The sequence below is a fragment of the Phoenix dactylifera genome, unplaced genomic scaffold, assembly GCF_009389715.1.
Source record: "Phoenix dactylifera cultivar Barhee BC4 unplaced genomic scaffold, palm_55x_up_171113_PBpolish2nd_filt_p 000117F, whole genome shotgun sequence".
Classification (NCBI taxonomy): Eukaryota; Viridiplantae; Streptophyta; class Magnoliopsida; order Arecales; family Arecaceae; genus Phoenix; species Phoenix dactylifera.
In genome coordinates, this window is record NW_024067686.1 from 642,344 (window position 1) to 669,590 (window position 27,247).

At 38.8% G+C, this 27,247-nt stretch overlaps 1 protein-coding gene across 4 annotated transcripts; it reads left to right on the forward strand.

Annotated features, from left to right (window-relative positions):
• Positions 1 to 11,971: 11,971 nt before the first annotated feature.
• LOC103712354 (OVARIAN TUMOR DOMAIN-containing deubiquitinating enzyme 12) lies at positions 11,972 to 19,366 on the forward strand. Of its 4 annotated transcripts, XR_005507182.1 has the most exons (11): positions 11,972 to 13,215; positions 14,327 to 14,400; positions 15,264 to 15,318; positions 15,419 to 15,493; positions 15,889 to 15,962; positions 16,111 to 16,159; positions 17,454 to 17,538; positions 18,163 to 18,219; positions 18,406 to 18,484; positions 18,794 to 18,903; positions 19,050 to 19,366. XR_005507182.1 is itself a non-coding variant. In XM_039116638.1 (10 exons), the coding sequence occupies exons 1-9, from the start codon at positions 13,048 to 13,050 to the stop codon at positions 18,450 to 18,452; spliced, it is 684 nt and encodes a 227-aa protein (XP_038972566.1). In that variant the 5' UTR covers positions 11,972 to 13,047; the 3' UTR covers positions 18,453 to 18,484; positions 19,037 to 19,366. The 4 variants fall into 4 exon arrangements, 3 of the variants coding, with proteins under 3 accessions (XP_038972566.1, XP_038972567.1, XP_008797076.1); XM_039116638.1 differs by lacking the exon at positions 18,794 to 18,903 and having other exon boundaries at positions 19,037 to 19,366; XM_039116639.1 differs by lacking the exon at positions 19,050 to 19,366 and having other exon boundaries at positions 18,794 to 18,916.
• The last annotated feature ends 7,881 nt before the right edge of the window (positions 19,367 to 27,247 follow it).

A 27,247-nucleotide genomic window follows, 5' to 3' on the forward strand; every position in this document is an offset into this window, starting at 1 on the left:
CCAAATCGATTAGAAGACCTTATTTGATGAGGATTATGAGTCCAAATAATTAGAATTGGATAAGAAGAAGAATCCCTAAATTTTAGGAACCCATCCTTATCTTCTTGGAGAAGAATGACACCTTGATTTATCCCCAATATTTTCCATACCTATACTCCTTATTTTTGGCCAAAAATTGGTGCGACAAGAGAGGAGGCATGGGGCTATATTTTCTATAAAAATGGCACCTTAAATATTTCTAGAAAGATTTAGATGAATTTCCTAATTTGTAGGGATTGCATGGTGCATGAAATAGGGTGGTCTACGGCTGAACTTTGGATGCACGAATTCCTATCTTTTAGGGATCCAAAATGCACAAAATTTGGATATATTTATCTCCTCTTAGCTGCCAAACCACCAGAATGTTTTGGAAATTTTATCAACCAAATTAATTGGCAAAATTAGGTGTGAGGCGTGGGGTGGTCTTTTGGCTATAAAAGACCCCCATGCCTTGGGTTCAAGATATACCATATTTAGAGGTTTCAAAAAATTCTGAAAAAAATTCTTAGAGAGCCTCCATCCCTTCTTCTCCTTCTTCCTCACATCCGTCCTCCATCTTCTTGAAGAACAATCAAAGGTTGAGTGTTTAGAAGGAGAAAGCTTCAGCCATTGCTGCGTTCCTGCGCGAGCTAGCACTCCCGCGGAAGACGATCTACCTAGGGCTTCGCGTGTACTTCTCGTAGAGGCCATTCATGTGCGTGGTTGTGAAGTCAAGGATCGATCCATAAGTTTCTTCCATCATAAAAGGTATTAATCCCACATCAATATTTTATTTTGGAGTCAGGGTCTATGTCTGATTCTCCGAGGTTTTACCCTTCTTTAGGGCTCCTCATGGAGTTATCTCCAGAATCCATTCGATGGATATTCGGAGATTAATCGGAATAGAGTGTTTACCTTTCAGATCTGATAGTTAATCATGCATGAATGTTTTAGCATAATTGTTTAAACGATTTCGGCATAATCCTATGTGTACTTAAGATGCTGATTTCTAGATTTGATCTTGTAAGCATACATGAATCAAATTGTTTGATTCGGTTTTTCCGCTGTGTTTTAAAACTTAAAAAAAACTACGTATGGCTTGATCCCCCTTATGAAGGGGTACGTAGACAACCCGATCAGGTTCAGCCATGGTTTTTTTTTTAAAAAAAAAAAATCAGCATGCTTAATACCGAAAAACCTAGGATTCACTTTCATTAGCTTGAATCAAGTTCCTAGGATTGGGTTAGACCTAAGGTTAGAATCATACATGGACAAATAGAATTAATTGATCAAATCTAATTAAGTAGTAACTAGATTAGGTCAAAAAAATTCTAGGTCAATTTACAATAGTTGTAGATGGATCAAGTCCATGTCTTTGATTAGACCAAGATGGAACTTGATTTAGACTCAGAGGTGTAGCCCGAGTCATTTGAGTAATCAAATCGAAATTGATTAACCAGTCATGTCTAAAGTAAGTTTGTCAGTTTTGACCGGTGATTTTTAATTGGGAGCTACTCGTACTGATTCGTTTTTGTCGAGTTAATGGCATATCCCTTCCACCGATCTTACTTACCTGGCCGACATGGTCAATCGCATTTTGATTGGATCATTTAATGATTCGAGTTAGCCCATGCCTATAAGGAAAATCAGTTTGACTGATTTAGGTGCCTCCTTAACCGGTTTGAGTCTAATCTGATTTGGTGAAGTCGGTGAAAGAAATTAGACTAACCGAACCCTCTTATCTATCCCAATTATGAAATCCTCTAAAATTATTAGGTCCTTAAAATGAAATGGTTATGAAGATAACTAGGTCATAGCCTTCCATTAAGTTGGATGATAATGGGTCCAATATTTTAATAATTATTGGAGGCGCGACACGCCTGGTACTTATCAAGCATTGGAATTGTTATTCATTATATGATGAGTTAAGTGTACCTTCAATAAGCGGTCAGGTGAGCCGAGCCACACTCGGGCTTGGTCGTCTATTAGTTGATTAGACTTAACCCTATTATTTAATGGTTGGACCTGACTAGGGTATTCGGTGGAGGCGCCATACGTCTGCCAAAAAACCTAGGATAAAATCATCACAAGAAGTTGCTTGGTGAAGCAATTGGTTGAAAGCCTACCAATAGTTGCGTATAGGTTGGCCGAGCCACCCTCGGACCTATATGCGATCTATTGGGTTCTAATGCCCACTAAAGAATTAGGAGTAATTTTTCGAATTGAAGATAGAGGCTACCAATTTGTATAAAATAGTGAGAGTACCTTTAGACTAAAGTCCAAGTCTATTGAGTTTAGTCAATTCATATACCAATAGCCAAAAAATTTTTTATGCAAAAATGGCCACTAATTTGTCACTTCGCTCATTGTTGGATAATGACAAGTTGATTGGTCCAAATTCCAATAATTGGCATAGGAAACTGAAAATAGTGCGAGAGCATGAGATGATCCTTTATGTGATAACGGATCCAGCACATGAGCAGCCTGCTGTTAATGCATCAAGATCGGCCAAAGACACTTATCAGAAGTGGCTCAGTAACCGGATCACTGTACGATGCATCATGTTGGCAGCAATGAGTAATGAGTTTAGTAGACATTTTGAGAATATGTAGCTGGAAGATATCATTCAAGTGTTGAATGAATCATTCGGTATTCCTGATGATGTTGAGAGACACAAAACTAGTTGTGCCATCTTCAGCACCCGAATGAAAGAAGGGACCTCGGTAACTGACCATGTACTGTATATGATTGAGTTGATCGAGCGTCTAAGCTCTCTTGGCTTTTTCCTTCATGATCAATTGGGGAAGGATGCCATACTAAACTCATTGCCTGGATCATACCGTCCTTTTCTCACTCATTTTCATATGACGAAATCTGTAGTGAATTATCACCAATTGTTGAGGTTACTACCGACGTTTGAGAATGATCACCAACTTCTTAAGAAGACGGTGAACTTAGTGGGAGGTTATCCAAAGGTCGTGGTCCTTTTAAGAAAGGAAAAAAGAAAAAGAAAATCCAAAAGAAACAGGTGCACCATGCTCAGCCTAGTCAGAAAAAGAATAAAAAGGCTGATCAGAGCAAGGCGGAGTGCTTCTTCTGCAAGAAGCAAGAACATTGGAAGAGGAACTGTCCTCTTTACATTGCATCCCTCGATCCGAACCGGCCTAAGAAAAGTGGGCAATCAGTTGCCAATCAAGGTACTTATATGATAACACCTTGCAATTTTTCTATTTGTGATAATTCAACCTGGGTATTGGATATCGGTAATCCTTTTAATATTTGCAATTCGTTGCAGAGGCTACAAGTCAGTGAGAGGTTTGAAGAAGGAGAAAGGTTTCTGAATGTTGGAGATGGAAGATCAGTTCCAGTTCTAGCTTTAGAAATTCTTAAACTTGAATGCAGCTCTAATGTAAATGTCCTTAGTGATTATCACTATTGTCCAAGTTTTTAATTGAATGTCATTTCTGTAGGCTTTTTGGCCAAAAATGGTTATGAAATATCAATAAAAATGGATTATTGAAATATCATTTGGAATGGTGCTGCTGTAATGAATGGAACTCTGAGTAATAGCATTTACATTTTGTCACAGCCTGATCATATAATGTACAAGTCCAATAAGCGCCCTAGAATAGATAATGTCACGAATGTCTACCTTTGGCATCATAGGCTAGGTCATATTAATAAGAATAGGATGAACATGTTAAGTAAAGAGAAAATTCTTAATGTTAATGATTGTGAATCATTGACAACCTGTGAATCATGTCTTCTTGGTAAAATGACCAAATCACCTTTTACCGAAAAAGGTGAATGAGTCAGTGACTTATTGACTCTTGTACATTCTGATGTATGTGGGCCAATGAGCACAAATGCTAGAGGTGGGTATTCATATTTCATTACGTTTATAGACGATCTTTCTAGGTATGGTTATGTCTATTTAATGAGACATAAATCTGAATCATTTGAAATGTTCAAATTATATCGTAATGAAGTAGAAAAATAAACTGGAAAGAGTATTAAAACTCTTCGAGCAGATCGAGAAGGTGAATACCTCTCCAATGAGTTTTTGACCTATCTAGGAGAAAATGGGATTCTCTCCCAATGGACTCCTTCTGGTACACAATATAATGGTGTGTCAGAAAGAATAAATCGAACCCTATTAGACATGGTTCGATCCATGATGGGGTTTGCGAGTCTGCCCATATCCTTTTGGGGATATGCACTTAAGTCAGCTTGTTACATTCTTAATAAGGTTCCAAGTAAGTCTGTAAATAAAACACCACATGAGATGTGGACTGGATATAAGCCGATGCTCTCTCACATTAGGGTTTGGGGGTGTCCGGCGTACGTCAAATGTTTGAAAACAGATAAACTTGAACCCAAGTCTGACAAATATTTCCTTGTCGGTTATCCTAAAGAGACTAAAGGATATTATTTCTACCTTGCCGAAGAACAAAAGTTATTCGTAAGCAATAAAGCTGTTTTCTTAGAAAAAGAATTCCTTAGTTATGGAATTAAAAGCTCTAATGTTGAGCTTAGGAAAGTTTAACATGTAGAAGATCCGACACCATCCACTGAACCAATTGAGTCGGATTTGATCAGATCATATCTAGAACCCATCTTAGATGCACCATTAAGGTGATCAGGTAGAGTACTACGTCAGCCGGACAGATACTACGATTTCTTAGTCCGGGACGGAGATCCTATCGAACTTGATGAAAACGATAAGAATCCGATCACATATATGGATGCAATGCAAAGGTATGACTCTGATAAATAGCTTGGAGCCATGCAATCCAAAATGGAATCCATGAAGGTCAGTGATGTATGGACATTAGTTGACCCACCCGAAGGGATTAAACCCATAGGATGTAAGGGGATATTCAAAAGAAAATGGGGCGCAGACAGAAAGGTAGAGACCTATAAAGTCCGTCTGGTTGCCAAAGGATATCGTCAACGTTATGGTATTGACTATGACGAGATATTTTCTTTTGTGGCAATGCTTAAGTCCATTCGGATTGTGCTTACGATAGCAGCACATTTAGACTATGAAATCTGGCAAATGGATGTAAAAACCGCATTTCTAAATGAAGATTTAGAAGAGAAAGTATATATAATACAATCTGAAGGTTTTACATCTGTAGATGAGTCTAAAGTGTGCAAGCTTCAAAGGTCCATTTATGGATTAAAGCAAGCTTCTCGGAGTTGGAACATACGCTTTGATAAGGTAATCAAAACGTATGGCTTCATTAAAAATAAAGAAGAACCCTGCATTTATAAATGGGTCAATGGTTCAGTAATCATATTTCTAGTTTTGTATGTGGATGACATTCTTTTAATCAGGAATGGCATTCCTGCATTACAAGGAATAAAGGTTTGGCTATCATCTCAATTTGCCATCAAGGATTTGGAAGAAGTATCTTACATCCTAGGGATGAAGATCTATAGAGATAGATCTAAAAAATTGCTTGGATTATCCCAATCCATATACATTGATACTATAATGAAGAGGTTCAGTATGATTAATTCCAAGAAAGGCTATCTTTCAATGGGCCATGAAATTAACCTCTCTAAAAGGGATTGTCCGACAACCCCTCAAGAAAAAGAGAGTATAGATAGAATTCCATATGTTTCGGCAGTGGGATTTATAATGTATGCCATAACATGTACTAGACCATACGTGGCATACTCACTAAGAGTAGTGAGCAGATACCAGTCTGATCCAGGTAGCAACCACTGGAAGGTTGTGAAAACCATTCTTAAGTATTTAAGAAATACTAAAGATCAGTGGCTTGTCTATGGTGATTCTGACTTAAAACTTGAAGGATATACCGATTCAAGTTTTCAGTCAGATCAAGATGATAGCAAGAGCGTGTCGGGATATATCTTTACTCTTAAGGGTGGGGCCATCTGCTGGAAGAGTTCCAAGCAGCATACAGTGGCAGATTCTACATGTGAAGCAGAATATATCGCAGCATCTGATGCAGCCAAGGAAGCCGTATGGTTGCGCAAGTTCATCACCGAGCTGGGAATGGCACCTTCAATTGATGGTCCAGTTCCTATATTTTGTGATAACACTGGAGCCATAGCTCAGGCAAAGGAAACTAAAGCACATCAGCGAACCAAGCATATTTTGCGACGCTCTCACCTGGTTCGAGAGATTATATAACGAGGTGATATTGATCTTCAAAAGATTGATAAAAAAAAAAATCTAGCTGACCTATTTACCAAAGTCCTCGGCATCAAAGAGTTCAATGAACACAAGTCAAAGATGGGTATTAGATACGGTGCCGATTGGCTTTAGGCTAAGTGGGAGTTGTTGGGAATTGTATCCAAAATATCAATCGTCAGCATGTTGATGATTGAATTTTGTAAATGAATTGACAAATTAATAAAGTATTATTTGGCATTATTCATCATTTCATCTTCAAATGAACTCTTATATGATGAAGTCCGTAGGATTTATATTATGATAAAAGAGGATTTATCTTTGAGTCCTTAAACTTGTTCGCAACCCAATGATATATTGTTACTAGGATGACAACATTATCGAGATTAGGTCGTTGTGTGACATATACGTTGGTTGTCCTCTTAACCAAGGAGTGTGGAGATACTCGTATGCCACACAAGTGAAGTGTAGGAGTACATTTCACCGAATGTGACCAATTCCAGAATGCTCTACTGTCGAGAGATGTTCTGAGTGGATATGGGTATAAGTTTGGCCCTCTGACTTGAGACCGCAATCTGTGACTAGCAAGCAACTCACTGTACTTTGGTACCGGACTACCTGAATTTCTAATTCAGTGACGGAAGGTCACTGGGTACAGTCAAGTACTTGCATAGTCAGTTGTTAGTCAGGATGAAATTAACCCCTCCAGAAAATAGGAGATAATGTCTTGTGATTAATTTAGCAAAATCTTGGCCAGGGTAATCCCAGTGAGGAGTCATGGGATATCTAAAGTTAATCACATAATGGATGTACTAATTATAAGGTTGACAGTGAGCTCTAAGTCATCCTGGCATTAGGAGTCAAAGGGATTGAATTATACAGTAACCATAGTCCAGGATTACAGAATATTTGCTTCGCATATATTCGGCCTATCCGGACGTTGGGTACCATTGCTAGATGGTCATATCGATTAGTATAGAAAGATGTTCCTATACTATCGGCTTAGTTTCGAACCTATGAGGTCACACGCATAGAAGTTTCTAGGTTGATCAAATGGCTGATTGATGATTAAGAATCATTCAATGGTAATTTGGTCAATTCGATTGACAAATTATCCTAAGCAAAAGTTGCATTAAAATAATTATTGAATTATTGAAGGATTAATTAGCAATTCGATTGCTAATGAACTCAATTTGATTGAGTAATTGGGCTTAGGTTGAGCCAAATTGAATAGGATTCAATTTGGGCTGCATCAGGGTTTGACCTAATTGGATTGGGTTCAACCCAAGTTAATTGAGCTTGACCCAATTGATAGAACTTGACCTAATTGGATTGGGCTTGATCCAAATCAATTAGAAGACCTTATTTGATGAGGATTATGAGTCCAAATAATCAGAATTGAATAAGGAGAAGAATTCCTAAATTTTAGGAACCCATCCTTATCTTCTTGGAGAAGAATGACACCTTGATTTGTCCCTAATATTTTTCACACCTATCCTCCTTATTTTTGGCCAAAAATTAGCATGAGAAGAGAGGAGGCATGGATCTATATTTTCTATAAAAATTGTACCTTAAATCTTTCTAGAAAGATTTAGATGAATTTCCTAATTTGTAGGGATTGCATGGTGCATGAAATAGGGTGGTCTGCGCTTGAACTTTGGACGTATGAATTCCTATCTTTTAGAGATCCAAAATGCACAAAATATTTAGATATGTTTATCTTCTCTTAGCTGCCAAACCATCAAAATTTTTTGAGTATTTTATCAGCTAAATTAGTTGGCTAAATTAAGTGTGAGGCGTGGGGTGGTCTTTTGGCTATAAAAGACCCCGATGCCTTGGGTTCAAAATATACAATATTTAGAAGTTTCAAAAAATTTTGAAAAAATTTTCTGAGGGCCTCCATCCCTTCTTCTCCTTCTTCCTCATGTCCATCCTCCATATCCTTGAAGAACAATCAAAGGTTGAGTGTTTAGAAGGAGACAGCTTCAGCCATTACAACGTTCCTGCGTGAGCTAGCACTCCCGCGAAGGACGATCTACCTAGGGCTTCACGTGTTTCTCATAGAGGTCATTCATGTGCGTGGCTGCGAAGTCAAGGATCAGATCCATAAGTTTCTTCTATCATAAAAAGTATTAATTCCACATCAATATTTTATTTTGGAGTCAGGGTCTAGATCTGATTTTCCGAAGTTTTACCCTTCTTTGGGGCTGCTCACAGAGTTATCTTCAAAATCCATTCGATGGATATTCGAAGATTAATCGGAATAGAGTGTTTACGTTTCAGATCTGATAGTTAATTATGCATGAAAGTTTTAGCATAATTGTTTAAACGATTCCGGCATAATCCTATGTGTTCTTAAGGTGCTGATTTCTAGATTTCATCTTGTAAGCATGCATGAATTAAATTGTTTGATTCGGTTTTTCCGCTGCATTTTAAAACTTAAAAAGAACTACGTATGGCTTGATCCCCCTTATGAAGGGGTACGTAGGCAACCTGATCAGGTTCAGCCATGGTTTTTTTAAAAAAAAATCAGCATGCTTAATACTGAAGAACCTAGGATTCACTTTCATGGACTCCTCTTGATCTGGACACCACCCGTAGCCTGGGGCGATCCTAACACTCCTCCTGGCCAATATACTCCTGGTCGGCAAACAATTCCAAGCCACCTTCTAAATGAACAAGGCCACTCTAGGGTGAATATGTTGTTGAAAATTGTATCCTGAGAGACAATCATCAGCTTGTTGATGATTGAATTGTATATGAATTAATTAAATTAATAAAAGTTATTTGGCAATGTTTCATTACATATTTTGCATCTTCGTGAACTCAAGTAATGTAATAAAGCCAAAGTCCCCAAAGCAAAAAGGTATGAGATCTGATCTCATTAGAAATTAGGATTAGAAATTAACTAGGTTGCTGAAATTCTGTATGACTACATGTTAGACATAGAATCATGCATACTTGTTTAGGATAAATGTTTAGAGTTCTGGATCTATTTTTGTTGTAGAGACACTAGAGTGATCATACAGTTACTTATTAGAGAACAAGGTACTGAACGTGACCAAAGAAAGTAGTCACATGGATGTCTATCCACTCATCAGTGACTACTTGTGCTGCAGTTGTATGACTGGTCCTTTTACCTGTGATGCCTCAGCTATTCACTGAGGTTGCTGTAGTTTGACGAGTACGCGGACTTGGGCCCTAGCCATTTGGATCCTTATGGTGCGGATTGGCTGCAGTAGGTTCATTTTGGAATTGGGTTGCATTTAGATGGGATCTATCAACATTGATAGATTAGGAGTGATCCTATGTGATTTATGAGACTAAGTTCGATAAATTTCTGGCCAGGTATTTTGGAGAAAGAGTTTTCCATATCTCGAACAAAAAGTCGAATAAATTAGATATATGACAGAAGATGGGGTTTGACGAGTTATCCATAACCTCCATCGTATCGGGATCCATGATAGAGGGACTGTATCATACGCTAACTGCACCTAGAGGTTCAGACATTTCATTCTGCTGGGTTGCCACCATATACTGCTAGGTGTCACTAGTGAATTGTGAGACTCGAAGGCATTCACATGGTGATCAGTGAACCCTTAGAGTAGAACTGAAATAGTTTCAGTCCATTGAAGAAGTTTCAGTGATATTAAGATGGGGATCTCAATATGTCTCACTAGCAGAAAGAATAGAACCTACGGAATCACACACATAGAGGATTTGATTAGTTAGACTATCATAATTGTGATTTGAAATCACGATTAAAGTCAATTGTCAATATGATTGGTGATTGAATTAACCCACTAAATGTTAGTGAGTTAATGGAAGAAGAATTAAGTGTAATTGATTGCAATTTGATTGCAATTGGGCTGATTTAATGAGCCAAATCAAATTGGGTTTGACCCAAATTGATTTGGGTTTATGATTGGATCAACCCTGATTAGATCAGATTATGTGCGGTTTTTAAAGTCCACATGTCATCGTAGGATGAATAAGACTTAAGTCGTATTCACACTATGCGGACTTTAAAGACCACATGACATCGTAGGATATAAATACCATAAGTCATATGCGAACTTTAAAGTCCCCATGTCACCATAGGATGAAAATGACTTAAGTCGTGTTCACACTATGCGGACTTCAAAGTCCACTTGTCATGCAATGGTTGCATGGTGCCATGGATACATGGATTGAACACTTGGCATTAATCCAAAGATAGGGTGGTTATGTAGAGTTTATCTTTTAGTCTAGATAAGCTTTTGAAAATCCTAGACCCAATCTATAAATAGGAGGCGTGTGAGAGCCCTATTCATGCATTCTTCTCCACGTCTCCCCCTCTTCCTCTTTTCCTTCTCCACGGCAGCAAGAGGAGACCTCCTCCTCTCACGGCAGCAAGGTGAAGGATCCCCTTCTTCTTCCTCCAAGGCGTTGGAAAGAAAAGAAGAAGCAAGGGAGGAGCACTCCACACGGCAACAAGGAAGGAGTTCTTCCCACGCCAAGCTCTCTTCTTCCTCCCTTCTCCACAGCAGCAAGGGGTCTTCTTCTTCCTCTTCTTCCATGGTAGCAAGGCAAGGAAGATCCACGGTGAAAGCTTCATCCCTCATCTTCCTCCATCCGAGCAAGATTGAAGAAGAAAGAGTTCTTTTTCGAAGGAGGTATATTGCAGATTTTTCTTCCAATCTTTTGATAGTCATAAGAGGTCTTTGCAAGGAGCTAGCACTACGGTAAGACCTTAACTCAGATGATTAGATCCTCGTGTGGATACCTATAGAGGCCGGACACGTGTGCAGCTTAAACGAAAACCTAGAAAAATCATCAGGCTGTGATGTTTTACACTTGCAGAAATTTTTGAAGATGGGATCTTCAAATTTATAACTTCTGATTTTTGTTTCAGTTTAATGATAATTAATCAACCTTCCTCAGATCATAATCTCCCCTCCCTTATGAGTTCAAAGGTTTTATGGATTTGGATCTAGAAAATTTTTTGAATTCTACGATTCCAAGCGCGTTCATATGATGAACGATGTCTCGTGCGAAATTCAACTGCGAATGTCGCATCGTGCGGGGCATATCTCAACATAAGGTATCAAAGGGGACAAGTCTCCATCTCCAGCGACAAGTGCTAGCAGTGGAGGAGGTCAGAAAAGGACACAATTAAGGCTCATGCATCTAATTGCGGCAAAGTTTGGCCGCATTTTCCGACAAGCACAGGGAGTTCAAGCCGTTGGCAATCGAAGGAGGAAAGAGAAGGAGAACAACGGTGGCTATGACAATCTTTCGGTGAGAAGAACTAAGAAAGCTCGATAGCTTAAATTGGAGTAAAAGCTAGGCTTATCCTGGCCTCCGACGGAGGTCGTGATAGAGGACTCCTCCACTATAGTTCACTAGGGCACTGCCCTATTCTGAATGTGAAGGGGGCGTTCGAGCCTTCATTTGAGCATTGGGTCGGGCCAATAGGGCCTGCCCAAAGTGGCTGGGCCTCACAATATTTTTATTGATATTATTTGTTTGGAAATGTATAGATGGGATCCTATGTGCCTAAGTTGACTGATATGGTCCGAGCTAGATGCTTAATCCCAATCAGGCCAAATCGGGTCAGCCCAGTTTTGGCCGAAATGGGCTAATTTTGGTCGGCCTGGTTAGGATTTGGGTTGGGCCTGAGTAGGTCGGGTCAAGCTTGAGTCCTGTATCATCTAAAATTTTCGAGCCTACACGGCCCAAAGTCTGAGCAAAATATTGGGGCTGGGCCAGGTAGAGGCTCGACCCAGCTCTCTCACTTCACGCGATCGCTCACCTCTCTCGCCTTTCCTATTTCGGCTTTGGCTTATTTTCCCCTTTTTTTTCTTTCCTTTCTTCCTCGCCCATTGTCGGAACGCACGCGGTATCCACGCAAGAAGAGGAGGGGATGGAAAGAAGGGTTCAAAGCTCTCTATGTGCCTTTGTGTGACGGATTTCGTTCTTTGACGGGATCCCTTCTTTCCCCCTCCTTTTGCGACCGTCTTGATCGCTATTTTCCGCCTATCCAGCAGCTTCCTCTTCTCCAATTCGAATCGCCTTCTTGTTTGGCTCCCTTTCGCTGATTCTTGGATGTTTTATTTTTTGGGGTAGTTTCTAATCGCTGCATTATCTCTTCATATCGATAAACCGAGAATTTTTCGAGCCGATTGATTGGACCTGAATGCTCGCGGTTTCAACGTGAATACATGATGGCGGATCCTTGAAGAATTAGATTTAGGGTTTAGGGTTCAAAGAGTATAAACTTTTTGCTTTTTTCTTTTAAGAAAAAAAGTTATACTTTAAGCTTTCGACTTGGAATTCTTTTGATATATACTGGTAAAGCGCGTTCTTTGTTTGGATCCATCTTTGTATTTTAGTGGCGAGTTTTTGTAACTTCTTGCGTGGTGTTTCAGTCGAATAAAGGTTGGATGATGGAATGGTTTTATTGAGGGCTCCAGTACTGATTGTGTTATTCGCCACTATATTACTTGTTGGAATTCTGAGCTGAATTGTTGGAATACTGCTGATGGTGATTTGCTTGGGAATCTCGCCGAGTTCTTGTAGATATAGCTTTCTAGCAGACAGCTAAATGTCAACAGTGTTTTTCGTTGTGAAGTTTTCTCATCTTTCTTCGTTTACTTTGTGTTAGATTATGAAGTGATTTTAGTTTGAGATATGTGATCAGTGTTGCTGAAGATACCTATTAAGTTGGATTCTGAAGTACTTTTTGATAATAGGGCTTTCTCTTGAACTGTTAGCTTGATCTGTTTGAAGTAAAGTTAATCTTAAGCTCCACATTGTATGGAGGGACTGTGAAATCTATCGTTGTTACTTAAAGAAGCCTCCTATTTTCTCCAGGCTGCATCATGACGCACATAATTCAGAATGAAGGTGGCTCATCTAGCTTGACTTCAATAAGCAGCCAGGGAAATGATACAGATGATGACCGGATGATTGCAATTCTTCTTTCAGAAGAGTATGCTAGTTTAGATGGTGCAGTTGCTAGACGCCTTTCAAAAATGTCCTCTGTCCCTGTATGATATTAGCTTTTTTTTTAATTTTCTGTTTTTTTTTTTGCATTATGGGGAGCTTTCCTAGTGGACTAACATTTGCCTGTTGTTCTTATATCTCCTTGACGTTAAGAATACTTTATTGAAGTCTTCTATAAAATTCCTACTTGGCTTTATCAGAATGCATAATAATTTTATGTGCTAAATAATTGTAAAGCTGGTATACATCTGAGCAACCTGTATTTGAGGGAAATGCTTTAAATGATGTAATTGTTCAACTGTAATGATGGTCAATCCTAGTGTTATATTAATAATTTTACTCTGACTGCTTCATTTATTATTCCAGGAAAGGACAAAGATTCATTTTATTTCTTTCTGATTTTTGTAATGATTCTGGAACATTCATCAATTTCTTTGTGCTTTTACAAGTGCTTGTGGCCCCAAAGGGTTTGAAAAACCTCGCAACATTTTTTTGAGTTTGCATAAAATTCATGCCTCAAGTAGGTTCCTTACCAAACAACATAAAACCTGATAATTATATCACATTCTCATATTGGCAATGAAACTCATTTGAATCAGGATGTTATTTTACCATAACACTGAACAGAAATACAGGATATACTGTCTATCAGAATTTATTTGTTTCATTGTTACTCATAGTGGCAAGTGTTCTTGATTCTTACACCTAGTTGAGGCTGTCTTTCATCAATGTCATTTGAAAACCTAATTGATTTTATCAATGCCGTACTGGTACCGGATCCCGTACTGATGCCACACTATCATAGTATCGGTACGGTACGGTATGTAGTACACTTGGCTTGCTACCGATACGGGTACTGCACCGGTATGGTATGCCCGGTACCGTCTGGTACGGTATGGTACAACATACCATGGATTTCACTAATGTGCATGAGTGAGATCATAATTCAATAATGTAATGGGAGAGTTGTATTATTCAATTTTCTGCCCATTTTCTAAATCTTTCATCCTCTTTTTCAATAAATAGGGTGGGAATGCCAATACCCAGATTCAAATGCCCTCTTCCATTTTCTGTTTTTTTGTTCATTGATGTACATTAGAATCTTGAGGAAATGAAGCTCATTCTAATACTCCCCACGGTACTGTATATCTGCAGCATGTCCCCCGAATAAATACATTCATTCCGGAACTGAGCAATGCCAGTCTAGATCACCAGCGTCTTCTCCAGAGGTAACTTTCCTCCAATGCAACTGATTAGTGGGATATGTAATGTATTCCTTCTAAGTGATGACTATAATGTACAATTAATTCAAGTTCTTTCTATATCAAAATTTTCGTTTTCGAAAACCTGGTAGAAGACTGTTGCATGTTATTTTTTTTGGATTATGCTGCATTTCTGTTTGACAAAATCTTAGACTTTCGACTTGCTTTCAATGTTCTGCCGGCTACCACATTCTGATGTTTCTACTTCTGTTTTCCATTCCAGGGGCTTCCTTACTTTGCATGCATAATATATTAATGCTACTTCATTTGTTTTATTTGTGGTTTAACAGTTGTCTATTAAAGTCTTAAAATGAGTATGTGGAAGTCGGTGGAAGCAGTTATAAGACTGCTTATACCCTCATAAGATTCGTAGTAGAACGAGCTTCTTCTTGACCAAGAGGTTTCTGAATTGCCCACTGGCTCTTATGAACACATTCCTCCTCTTTCCCAAAATTGCTACATTTTGGGTTATTGTAGTAGTCCACATGCTTTTTTTCTGAAACCTCTTTGTCCCATATATTACTAAGACATGTAAAATTCAAGGGAAAAAGAAGTTCCAACTTTGTTCTCCATCTTAATGTATAAATCCATCATACAGTAATAGCATTTTTCTTCTTTTCTTCAGAAGGCAAGATCAAATCCATATTTACATCTCATAGGCTCTGATGTTTAGGAATATTTTGAAATCATATTAAATGCTTAACATGATGCTACTAGCTTTAATACTTCATGATAGAATCAAAGTGTAATTCTACCAAAATTTTCTATCGATCTTTTTTTCCCTTTTTATTTTTCATATGAAGTGACTGTCTTATATCATTTTCTGCTAGGCTAAATGCTTATGGCTTATATGAAGTGAAAGTTTCTGGGGATGGCAATTGTCAGGTCTGTATATCGCTTTGCTGCTTACACTGTTGGCATATGACATACTTTGAAAACCATGAAGTTGAAGCTTTTGATGGTAATTGATTTCTCCATCTTGCAGTTCCGTGCACTCTCAGACCAGATGTACAGATCACCAGAGCATCACAAACATGTTCGAAAAGAGATAGTAAAGCAGGTATTCCTAAGTTTTTCCACTGCTGTTTTCTTTATACTGACCTTATATTATAACTCTTCTTTTGTTTCTACCACATTAAATCATTTATTTTTTGCCAAAGCAAAAAGTTGATGTGCACTAAATGCATGTTGATATAGATCAAAATGCTCCTACCCTTTGATTTTAGATTGATACATGGGAGGCTGTTTGGTCATTGGGTTAATCAAAATGCTCCTACCCTTTGATTTTAGATTGATACATGGGAGGCTGTTTGGTCATTGGGTTAACGTAGATTTCTTGTGAGGATCTGTATTTGTTTTTTTTTGTTAGTAAAGCAATGGAGACATTTTTCTGCTATTTAGGGCCTCAAAAAATAGAGTATGAATTTTCTTATGTTATAAATGTTTCTTTGTCAGCTCAAAGAATGTCATTCTTTATATGAAGGTTACATTCCCATGAAATACAAGCACTACTGCAAGAAAATGGCCAAGTAGGATGCTTTTCCCAAGCTCAGCTTTTGATTTTTTCCTTGATTGTTTTGCTGAATCAAATACATCTGTTCCTTTGTTCGGTATCTAGTGTTTTATGTTCTCCAACTGGCAATGATGTTTCTACTATTAATTTGACACATTCCTCAGATCTGGTGAATGGGGAGACCATGTTACACTACAAGCAGCTGCTGATAAGGTCTGGTATTTTCTGCTTCACTTTTAAACCATGTTATTGCTTCTACAGAGGCTTGCAGGCTCTTTCTATAACTAAAAATGATCCTAAAACTCTATCTGTCATGTAGCCTATTTTTATCTTGTTTTAGTGGACGGTTGTTCTGTGAGTATTGTTGTTGAGCACAACGCCACAACCTAAGCCACATAGTTTCAAAAGTTCTGTGCTTTTTGTGATAATGCCACCTTCAGTAGGTCATATTATTTAGGGCTTAATTATCTAATGAACTCCTCATGAGATGGAACCACTAGTGGACTTATTGCTGTTGGAATGAAAATTACTTTTGGGCTAGTTTTTTATTTTTTTTAAGTATATCAAGGATTCTCCTTGCATTCTGCAGGATAGGACTTCTGTTGATGTCTTACTCTTGACTTGACCATCGGATTAGTTTACCACATTTTCATCAGCATGTGCATATTGCCAGACATCCATTTTACCAGACATCTTTTTCATGTGGATGAGTATCATGTTAGGCTCAGTATTGTCGATATTGTGAAAAATAGACAAATAGGATGATATGGTGGTAGTATTAGTTTTATTAGAAAACATCATGCAAGCAATTGCTGTATCAAGAAAAACTATTATAAATTCCTGCAGGCTAAATTAAAGGGAAAGCAAAAAGCAAAAGGCATTACCAGTAACTGTAGGCAAAGCAAAAGCACACAATCAAATCCTATTGCTTTCTCTTGCAATTTAAACTGAATTTTTTAGAATACACGAACATGCATGTGCAGCATGTCTAAGCATGTGCACCATCAGATACATATTGGGTCCTGGTTCGAACAATGTAGTTTTTCTCTTGTATGATATGAAGGTTTGGATTATGTTATATGTTATACAAGAATGTCAAGGATTTCAAGTAAAAAATAGTGTATTGGTAATGTTTCAATCAAACTTCGCCGTCTCGATACCATACCCTGTACCAGTGTCATGCTAGCAGAGTGCCGGTACGATACGATATGAAATTTTTTTGGTATACCGAGTGTCGGTACGCCATCCGTATCGGGTACCGGTATGGTACGCTCCGTACTGCCCGGTTCGAATCGGTGTGGCATACCATGGTTTCAGTACTGAAGCCATCCTTCAAGCCTTGCCCCCCCTCCTGCAGCATAGTAATTCTAATGCTTACATTTGGCTTGATATTGCAGGACTTTTGAGTTGCTACGTGTTTTCAGTAATCCTGTTCCAATTGCTACTTCTAGAATTTGCATTCTAACATAACATCAATAAATGTCTAATGTTGCTTGTTTATATGCAGTTTGCGGCAAAGATACGTCTTCTAACTTCGTTTAGAGATACCTGTTTTGTTGAGGTTGTTCCACAATATCAAACTCCTCAAAGAGGTAATTTTATCTACCTAGCAATGACTAACCAACCATATACTGTAAGAGTTAAATAGATTAAAAGATACCAAAATCCAAAACCAGTTTGCGAATAATGTTGGACATTTCTCTAAATGATATCAAATCTTCTGATACTTCTAACTTATGGCATTCTAAATTGGAACTAAACCTGGATAATTAAATTAACCATTCATGGCACGTTTCATATGGTGAAATATCCCGGAGTCTCAAATGAAATGATGCCACTATTCATCTGAAACTTGATCTGAGTTCATAGAGATATATGTCTGAATGACAACTGGACCCTGCCAGCACTTAAGCAGTGCTCACAAGGCAATTCGTACGAACCACAAGAGAATACTGGATAAGCTCTCAAGAAACTCAAGGAATTATCTGCTTTAGATTGTGATCCTCATTAATATACAGATATGGTAAACTTATTGGGACAAGCCCAGTTTGGGTCCTCAGTGACTGATCATTGTTAGGGAAGGAGTCAATTTACCATGATATTAGGGAAAAAAACATATAGCTTGATAAAGAAAAATACTGCAATTCTTGATTAGTTTGTAAGTTGTAGCTCAAACTCTTACTACTCTCAAAGCATCACTTCTTTATCTGATGCAGAGCTGTGGCTGAGTTTCTGGTCCGGAGTACACTACAATTCAATTTATAAGCTTCAAGGTCAGCTCTTACCAATATTATTGTAAAATGTTCTGTACTTCAATTGTTTTAGGATATTTAGGATGCTGGCTAGACTTGTTTAAGGGCATAGGTTAGACTTCGCTTATGAAAACTTATTTCCCTTCCCCTGACATATTTTGCTCCTTTCTGGATTTACGAGTTGATGGTTGCTTGTCTTTTTTGCAGATCTTCCAGTTCGGTGCAAGCCTAGAAAGAAACACTGGTTATTTTAGAGGGTCACGTAGAGCTTCAAAGAGTTATGGAGGTCACTTCTCTTCTGCATACTTATGTGTTGATTTTGAGTTATTATGTGTTGATTTTGTGTTTTTATCGGTTCTATTTTTGTTCTTCATTTTAATTGTTCTGTATTACTTATCATAATCGATATTGACTCTGTCAATGACATTCTTTGTATTCTTTAATTCTTTTGGTTAATTTGCTGCTTTTCAGTTAGTTCTTTTGTATTCTTTTGTATTCTATTTCATATATTGACATATGGGACTGTATGGATCTAAGCTGGTTCTATTATACTCAGCTTAAAAGCCCTGACCAATTTGGTTATTGTCTTTTCCAGGGCTTTAAGATGCCAAAAAAAAAACCATAAATACATACACTTCCGTAGACTAATCTTAAACCAGAACCTGTCGTGCATTTATTGAATGAGTTATATAGCCTGCTAGTGGGGTGAGTTTGGTGCTGTCTTGTGTTATCTATGCATTCTTTGTAATTTATTTAGATGTTGAATTTCATGTAGTGGATGGTGCGATAAATCTTAACTTCCATTAATTAAGTGTAATTTTTTTTTTTGGTACAACAGCGGCTCACACTAGACGGATGTGAATACGGCCAACAAGATCAAAAAATATAAGACTATATAAGGGCACGGACACTGACTCGTGGTTCGTCCAAATAAAACTCTCAGAATGATGAGCTGCATGAGAAGCAACCCAATCTATAGCACCGTTAGCCTATATATATAAACCTATGTGTTTTCTGTGAGTAGCAATGCAAGAGGGCTGGGAGGATTTTTTTTGTTTCCATTTATTTATTTTTTTTAATAAGTCCTCAGCTGTTAGAAACTGCTATGAACCGTGATGGCCAGCCATAACCAGGTTAAGATGGTCCACCGGTATAACCATGAAAAAAATTCTTTCATGTTGTAGTTGCGGTGGTAACTCAATGATGATGATGGCCGTTCATTAATAACGATCGACGGTACATGGAGGACCACATTGATTTGTTGGGTGGTACTGAAAGAATATAAGCAGGGGCCTACAACCCATGCATGGAGTTCATGTCGAATGACGGGTTTGGAGATAAACAGGAGATTAGGAGACAGTGTTGTTCTCAGTGTCCGCTCGTTGGTTTGAAATGGACGCTTGGGGCGTCGGTGGTTTTAATCATGGATAGAGTTGGTGCCCAGTGCTCCACGGAAAAAGCCAAGATAACAATGCTCAAGTAGTAAAAACTTTGGTGGCGTCATGAGCTTCCCATTAAGTTTCCCATGATTATTATTTGATATAAGGGGATGGGTTTCCTCGAAGAATTAGACTAGATTGGAGTACCATTGTTGACACATACGGATGAGTAGTTGTGCTTGCTAGCCATCTGATTTCTAATGTTTGCTCTTGGTTGGGATCCATGTCTCAATGAGCCCTCTCTCCGTTAACCATCTGAAGTGAGAACTAACTACATGGAACTTGGTGGGAAAGGGAAGGGGGCAGGGTGAGGTTCCCCTGCAACCAGGCCATGAAGATGCAGTCTAGGGTGCCCTTTATCGCCTCAACGTCAACGACAGGGCAATGAGGGGCGGTCTCAAGAAGGCCCCGATTGGTCTAGGGTGCCCTTTATCGCCTCCTACCGCTGCTTCTAGGGAAGGCAGTGGTGGGACTATAAGGAGCCTCAACTGGGTCCGACGCAACATACAACTGGAGGTGTGCACAAGTCTAGTCAGGTTCGTTTAGGGATAAAATTGAAACCAAATCAATTTAAATCTGTTTCTTAAAACCGACACTAAAACAATAGTTTATAAAAACCGAATAAAACCAAACTAGAAAATTCAGTACAATTTCACTGAGTTGGGATTGTGAGCTGAAAAATATTCAAAAATTATGCATATTTGGATGGAGACTCTAGTGCAGATCCAAATCTTGAGGAGATATGCAAAAAAAAGTTATTAAAAAGTTGAAGACAGTAGCTCCTACAGCCAAAGCACGCGGAAGCTTGCTATATCCAAGTTGGATGAAGAATGGAAGAGTATTTGACGGGGCATGGCTCTGGAGAGAGAAGAGATTTAAAGGCAAAAAAGTGATGTTGATGAGGGGCTGGAGGAGGAGAGAAGTGGTGGGCAAGATGCCAATAACTCTAGTTAGAGAAGGAAGGGCAAAGGATAAAAAAGAGTTTAAGGGTTCGCTCCGGTAAGGAAACCGATGAGAGGCGGAAGGAGGAGGGAGCTGAGGGGCAAGGATTGCGATAAGGATTTGATAAGCCTTGGGTCTCGTAAGAGAAAGAAAGGGCGAAGGGCAAAGAAGGGCTTTAGGGTTCGCTCCGGTAAGCATTCTAGTGAAAGGCTAGAGGAGGAGAGAAGGCAAGGATGCCAATAAGGATTTAACAAGCCTTAGCTTTGCTAGGAGAAGGAAGGAAAGAATAAAAAAGTTTAGAGTTCATTCTAGTCAAAGGAGGAGTGAATAAATAGATCAGGAATAGTTAAAAAAGGTTAAGGTTTGAACTAAACTATTAAAGTGTATATATAGTTTGGGCTGGATCGGTTTGTCGGTTTTTTCTAACTTCAAACCAAAACCAAGTCAGACTTCTTCAGTTTGAAAAATTCTAAAATTGGAACCGATCTGGCTATTAAAAGAAAACTATTTAAACCTATGAAACTATTTTAATAAAACTATTTAAACTGAAATGATTGATTCTAGTCAGGGTGCAGAGAATATTGAGGTTCACACACAAGTAGTACACAATCTATATATGGATGTGCATGGGTCGGGTTGGTTTACGAGTAGAATTAAGACCAAAACGATTAAATCGATTACTTAAAACCGAAGTCTCGGCCTATATAAAGTGCTCGACCTTGGAGCTTAGCTTAGGATCTTGGCATGGAAGCTCAGTCGGATGTATTTAGCATGAGAGCTCGGCCTAAAGTGCTCAACCTAGGAGTTCGACAATGGAGCTCAACTTGTAGTGCTCGGCTTGAAGTGCTTAACTTAGGAGCTTGGCAATGTAGCTCGGCCTATAGTGCTCAACCTAGAAGTTCAACCTATAGTACTCAGCTTGAGAGCTCGGCTTGGCCCTAGTCGGCCTTTTGATCGAATGGCATGAAAAGCCGGCCTTCAGTGACTTTTGTTCTGACCTCCAATCATACGGATCCCATACGAGCCTCGCTCTCACATCTCGGACTTGAATTCGCGTCGTTTAGCATGGCAACATTTTAAAATATTTTGTGAAATCAGTGCGAGTTTCCGTGGATCGTATCCATGGGCTGGGCTCTCCCAAAGGCCACATTCCATCCCCGAGCTGTCCCGTTAACATATCGGTCAACTGTCCCTTGGTTGGCCCAAGCTGTCCCCTTCGATCAAAGTATCGGATGCTTCCTCCCGGACATTGTAGCCCAATTGTATTTCCATCTAAAAACGTTGAACACAGGACAATGCGACCGTTGCCTTCTTTCCAATGCAGTACATTGAATTGGGAAGACCAGCCTCAATTCAAGGAAGCCTTCACGGGTACGGTACGTGATGGCTCCCACAAGAACGCGGTAGTCTCAAGTCATCCCTCAGCAGTACCCCTCTCTCTCTCTCTCTCTCTCTTCCATCATTCCATGCATTTGTCTCAAAGATGACCTACCCTTCCGGCATTACCATATGGATCTCTTACTATAGTCTATAGTGCTTGTCGTCAATATTGTCTCCCTGAAAACCATAGTGCACAGAGAGAGGGAGAGAGACTTGTCTACTGCAATGGTATCGCCAGTAACTTTGACCTCTCTCTCTTTCTTCTTTACCCTGTGCTCCTCGGTTTCGTATCTTTGGGCAAGGGTGCTGTGACCAAAGGAAAGGAGCACCTTTTTCCAGTGTTAGTGGGGCTCTCCTTTGGGTGGAAGGGGACACCCACTCTCCCCTCATAAAAGAACACACGCGGTGGGCGTGACCTTTAAGAAGGCAACACTAACTTTTGAGGGTTGGCTCGGTGGACTCCCCACGCATAAACCGGGCTCGTGGGGGATGCCTTCCAATGAAAGGGACGTGAGAGCTTTGAATCAGGGCATCCGTCCAATCCATCCACTGCAAGTCTCATCATCATGGGTCAGAAGGAAGGAGAGGAGAATCCTCTTCCAAAAGCTAGGTAACAAAGCTGGGGAGGGAGAAAAAAGAGACCTGATTCCGTGGTCATTTGGGGATTCGGAATACATATCTCATGTTTATATCAATCAATGGAGCTCTTTAATTCATTAGGTAACCCTACTGCCATTTAGCCCTCTTATCGACCCGTCGACATATACTTTGTGGACAGACTTTTTAAATCTTATCCCGCTTGGCACTTCGCATGGATGGGGAAGCCAAGTGATTGTCTTTTATCACACCCCTACAAGGTCTTATCCCACCTATACGCATTCTAAATAATGCCAATGATAGCGTAAGATACGAATATGCATCTCTTAGTGTGAATGTGCATGTGTTCTCCATCCTTTTCATAACAATGTAAGGCGCTTTTAAAATATTTGCAAGATTGAAATCGAATCCATTATTAATATATTCATATCCAGATATATTTTTCAGCAGCACATATGAGGAATGCAAATACGAATATCAAAAATTAGTGTCTATATTTGGTTTGGATAGATCCAAATACAAATCCGGATATCTATATTTGTTCTAAATGGATACCGATAAAATCCGATATCGAGCAGATTTTAATAATAAAAATAAATAAATGACTTAGTTGTAAAGGATGGGTATGAGATCCAAAATCAAGATCGCAAATGATACACAATTAACTGATAAGGAACTAAATCATAATTATTAAACTTGCAAAAAGACCAATTTGGCCATGATCTTGATCATCGATTTGAATGGATTTATATCAAAAATATATTAGAAACTAATTTAAAAAATATTTATAGTATAAAAATAATTAAAAAAATACCTATTTTTTAGAAATTTGCAAGGAAAAATATGCATAGATGTAGGAATATGTTGTATGTATCGATATTTTTGAATATTTTAAACAATAAAGTTTTGAAAATATTATGAAGAAAAATTTTAAAAATCATTTTTTGTCATGGTGTAAAGGATTTTCTTAACAAAAATTATTAAATAATTGTTTACACTATATCTTGACCGGTAATGACAGCCAGCCAGCCAAGGATTAACACATACACAGCCACATACATGGCAATGCTAGAATAAGGCAATGATTAAAGGCTCTCGGGCCAAACACCTAAAGTAGATGAATGGAATGACCTCAAAACTAGAAACCGAGATGCTGAAACTTCAACTATGGGTTTACCTGAATTATGCTACGAGGACAGGCTCGAGGAATTGAAAGGAGATTAGAATGCTACGTACATGACATCTGATAAGTTGAGTGGAAAGGATGTCGATCGTTATAGGCCTACTGATCACTAGAAACGAATGAAGAGAATAGACCAAGAGAGGAGGGCTTATTGTGTCAAGTTTTGAGGCCCGTCGGGTATGATGACCTTTGGAGATTAAACCAGCGCCCTAGTGAAGGGACTTTGCCGTGGTATAGAAACACTGGACAATAACAAGAACATGGAAAGTGGGAAGCAGTTGAGTTTAGCTAATATAAAGCTAATTATGGACTAGGCTTGGGCATAGAAAATATCAAATTTAACTAGGCTAGGGTTGAAGCCCAACTAAAAATGAATATATTTTAGGCCCGAAATCTACCGCATGATCAGCTCTAAGATACTCGGACCGTCAGGAAGAAGTAGTGCTCAGGCATGGATAGGTATCAAAAATAAAAACAAACGGTTACCAGCCAAATTATGTAAATATTAGAATATAATTCTATAAAGAGATCTTTTGCAATCAAATACTTATCAGTTACTTTTATTTATCTTTATCTTTATCTTTATTTATCTTGCTTTATCTTAGTTTATCCTTGATCCATAGTTCATAGTTCAGTTCTGTAGCCTCTACTACCTCCTTCTCCAAGAAGATGCGATGGTGAAAGTTCTTCAAGCTCAAAGCATAGGACCCATCACCAACCTTACCTATTTCACTGGTTTTAGACACTGATAGCTACGAAGATGAAAGTCTTTTTTCTTGCCCCATTCCAATAGAAACCAAGGCCAACACGCCTTTTCCGGTACATCGAAGGGACATCATGGTTGCTACTGTGATACCACCGTGAGAAAAAATGATGCCTATTTATGAGGACAAGCAGGAAGTCCACTTCATCATACTATTGAAGAATCTCAAAGTTCCCACACTGGGCTGAATGGACTATATCTTTAGACTGAGCCAGAAATCAAAGTTCTTGGCGACTAGGCCAGCTCTACTCTTCCTTGGGATTCAAGCTCCGGAAGCCATGTTGCTCATGCGGAGATGATCGATCCATCAACCAGTCCTTGACGATGGTCTTGCAGTTCACATTCTACATAGACGAGAGTCAATGGGACTTATTGAAAGCTATCATTAGTAAAGACCGAGGCTAAGGAGAGACCACTCCACTAGGGAACATAGGACTAGATGGTCGGATCGAATATACAACTGCTGATACTTCATCGGTGTCAAACCGATATCTGAGCTTGGACTGAGCTTCAGCCATTAGGATCCGTGAATATTTGCTAAAAGAAATCTTGTCGATGGAATCATGCCGACATAGGTTTCTATAGTCGGAATCGGTCGTGCTCCAGTGGCAACGATAAAGTTTAGCTAGGGAGGATGTACCGCTCCTCCCCCTAGGTTAAAGTTTTGGTTTCATGTTGCGGTGATTTGCGAGGTGATTGGCCGAAATAGTTCCATGCTTTACCTACCTTACTTTACACAAGAATGAATTGGAACTACAGATGGCATTAGGTATAGGTTGGCCATTGCCCAATATCAGGTCGACTTGCTATCACAGACCAAATTAATCATGTGACATTAATTTGCTGATGATATATATCTTTGTCATTCCTACTATATCTTCTTGCTTTTCAATTAAATTATGACAATGAAATGTTTTATGCGTCGCTTTATCAAGGTTTGGAGCTTTGTACGCTAAATCAATATTTGTGTTATATCCAATTTCTTTTGCTTGGAAGCTACAGGATACATCACGCATGAACCTGACCGGTTCATGAACGGCAGCCACAATAACCTTGCTTCTCGTCGTGCAGCCACATCCCTCCATTGTGGAGGATGCATTCACGTCAAAAGATGCGACCCAAACCCGGCATTATCCTCGGTGCTCCCACAACGCTCATATCCTAATTAAGGATGCGTTAAGCAGTGCATTTTCAGTTTATTTATGAGAAAGGTGAATAATAAGTGATAGAATATATGAACGAGCAACTTGTCACTGAGCTTAGAACCCATTAGCCAAAACTTTATAGATATCAACGTCCGAAAGGATATGTAATTGGGGACGATATCATATGGTTGGTATATGTCCATGTCATGTCCTCAAAGAATTCTATGGATCAGCCATATCTGAAATCCACCCATGTCACAATTCAGGGGATCGCTGTGCTTTGGACCACGGGCTGGGTGGGGTTGAATGTGGGGAAAGTGGGAGGAGACATCGAACTCCTAAATATCAGCAAATGGGGACAAACAATTGCTTCAGGGGCGAGAACTCACGCCTCACATTGAAAACATTGATGTGAGGAGCAGGGAGGATGGTAGGGGATCCCTTTCGGATTATAAAATGACGAAGGAGAGGGGAGGTGTGGTGAAATGACAGGGATATATATAATAACACCATCAAAGACAGGTGTTTATTGATAATGTGATGCTTGAAACCAGATTCCGTTCTAAGATTGATCGCGTAAACAATTAAAAGCATGCAGGAATCAACATCACGTGAAAATGAATCTATAAAAGTATTAAATTTCGCAGCAGGTTTTCTGGAGAAGGCTGGAAGGATCAAGAGAAATTTAGCAAGTCAGGAAAATCAGGGCTCATGCAAGAGCCGGAAGACCAACTTGACAAGCCATTCTCCCATCTGTCTTTGTCATCCTTGAGGATTTCTAATGTTTCATCGACCGAGCGCGGATCATGGAAATAGACAAACGATATTTAATTTTGAAAGCAAAGCCATACCGAAAATTAGAGTAAATAATACTTCACTATAGAGAGACGAAGATGAGAAAACTTAGGATACATATCATTTCCTTTTTTTATCTTTATATCTTTAATGTGCAACTATATAGAGTGTTTGGAACTCTATTTATGATTTAAAAATTCTCCCTTATATAGAAGAAGAAAAATATTGAGGCATTGCACAAGTCAATACAAGAATACAAATATATTTTAGTCTCGGATATATTTTCAAGACTTGGTCAGCAATTAAAAATAGCATCCATGTTATTAGAATGAAGGACAAGATGTGGTGCATCCATTTCAACTTCAATTCCAAGCTTTCTATTGAACTTAATAAATTCTGCTACATGAAGAGGCGACTTAGAGCCAAGATCTCTAAGTGGGCTATTCAAATAAAACTCCAAAATCATTGGAGTATTGTATCTCTATATTTTAAAATTTTGTTAGCCCATTGATATTTCGTAAAATGCAAGGAGCCAATATTTTCTTCCATATTTAAGTAACAACGTATTTTTAAGAAAAAATAATAAATTTCAGAAGGACTTTAATAGTGCAAGTAAATTTTAAAATTCAATATTCCATTCACCCTCCTGATGGAACACCTGTGAAATAATAGTACTAAACTTGGAACCCATCAGTACCCATCCATCCCCCATCTCTTAAATTAATCGATAACTGCCACATAGCAATGGGGGACTAAAAATTTCATCAGAAAAAAGAAAAGAAAAGAAAAGAAAAGAGAAGTCTAG

Excerpts from the sequence above, each read along its gene's own strand:
- LOC103712354 (XM_039116638.1), top strand. The coding sequence starts at position 13,048 with ATGACGCACATAATTCAGAATGAAGGTGGCTCATCTAGCTTGACTTCA. Across the intron at positions 15,319-15,418 it reads CTGGGGATGGCAATTGTCAG|TTCCGTGCACTCTCAGACCA; the intron begins GTCTGTATATCG and ends TCCATCTTGCAG. Across the intron at positions 16,160-17,453 it reads TACAAGCAGCTGCTGATAAG|TTTGCGGCAAAGATACGTCT; the intron begins GTCTGGTATTTT and ends GTTTATATGCAG.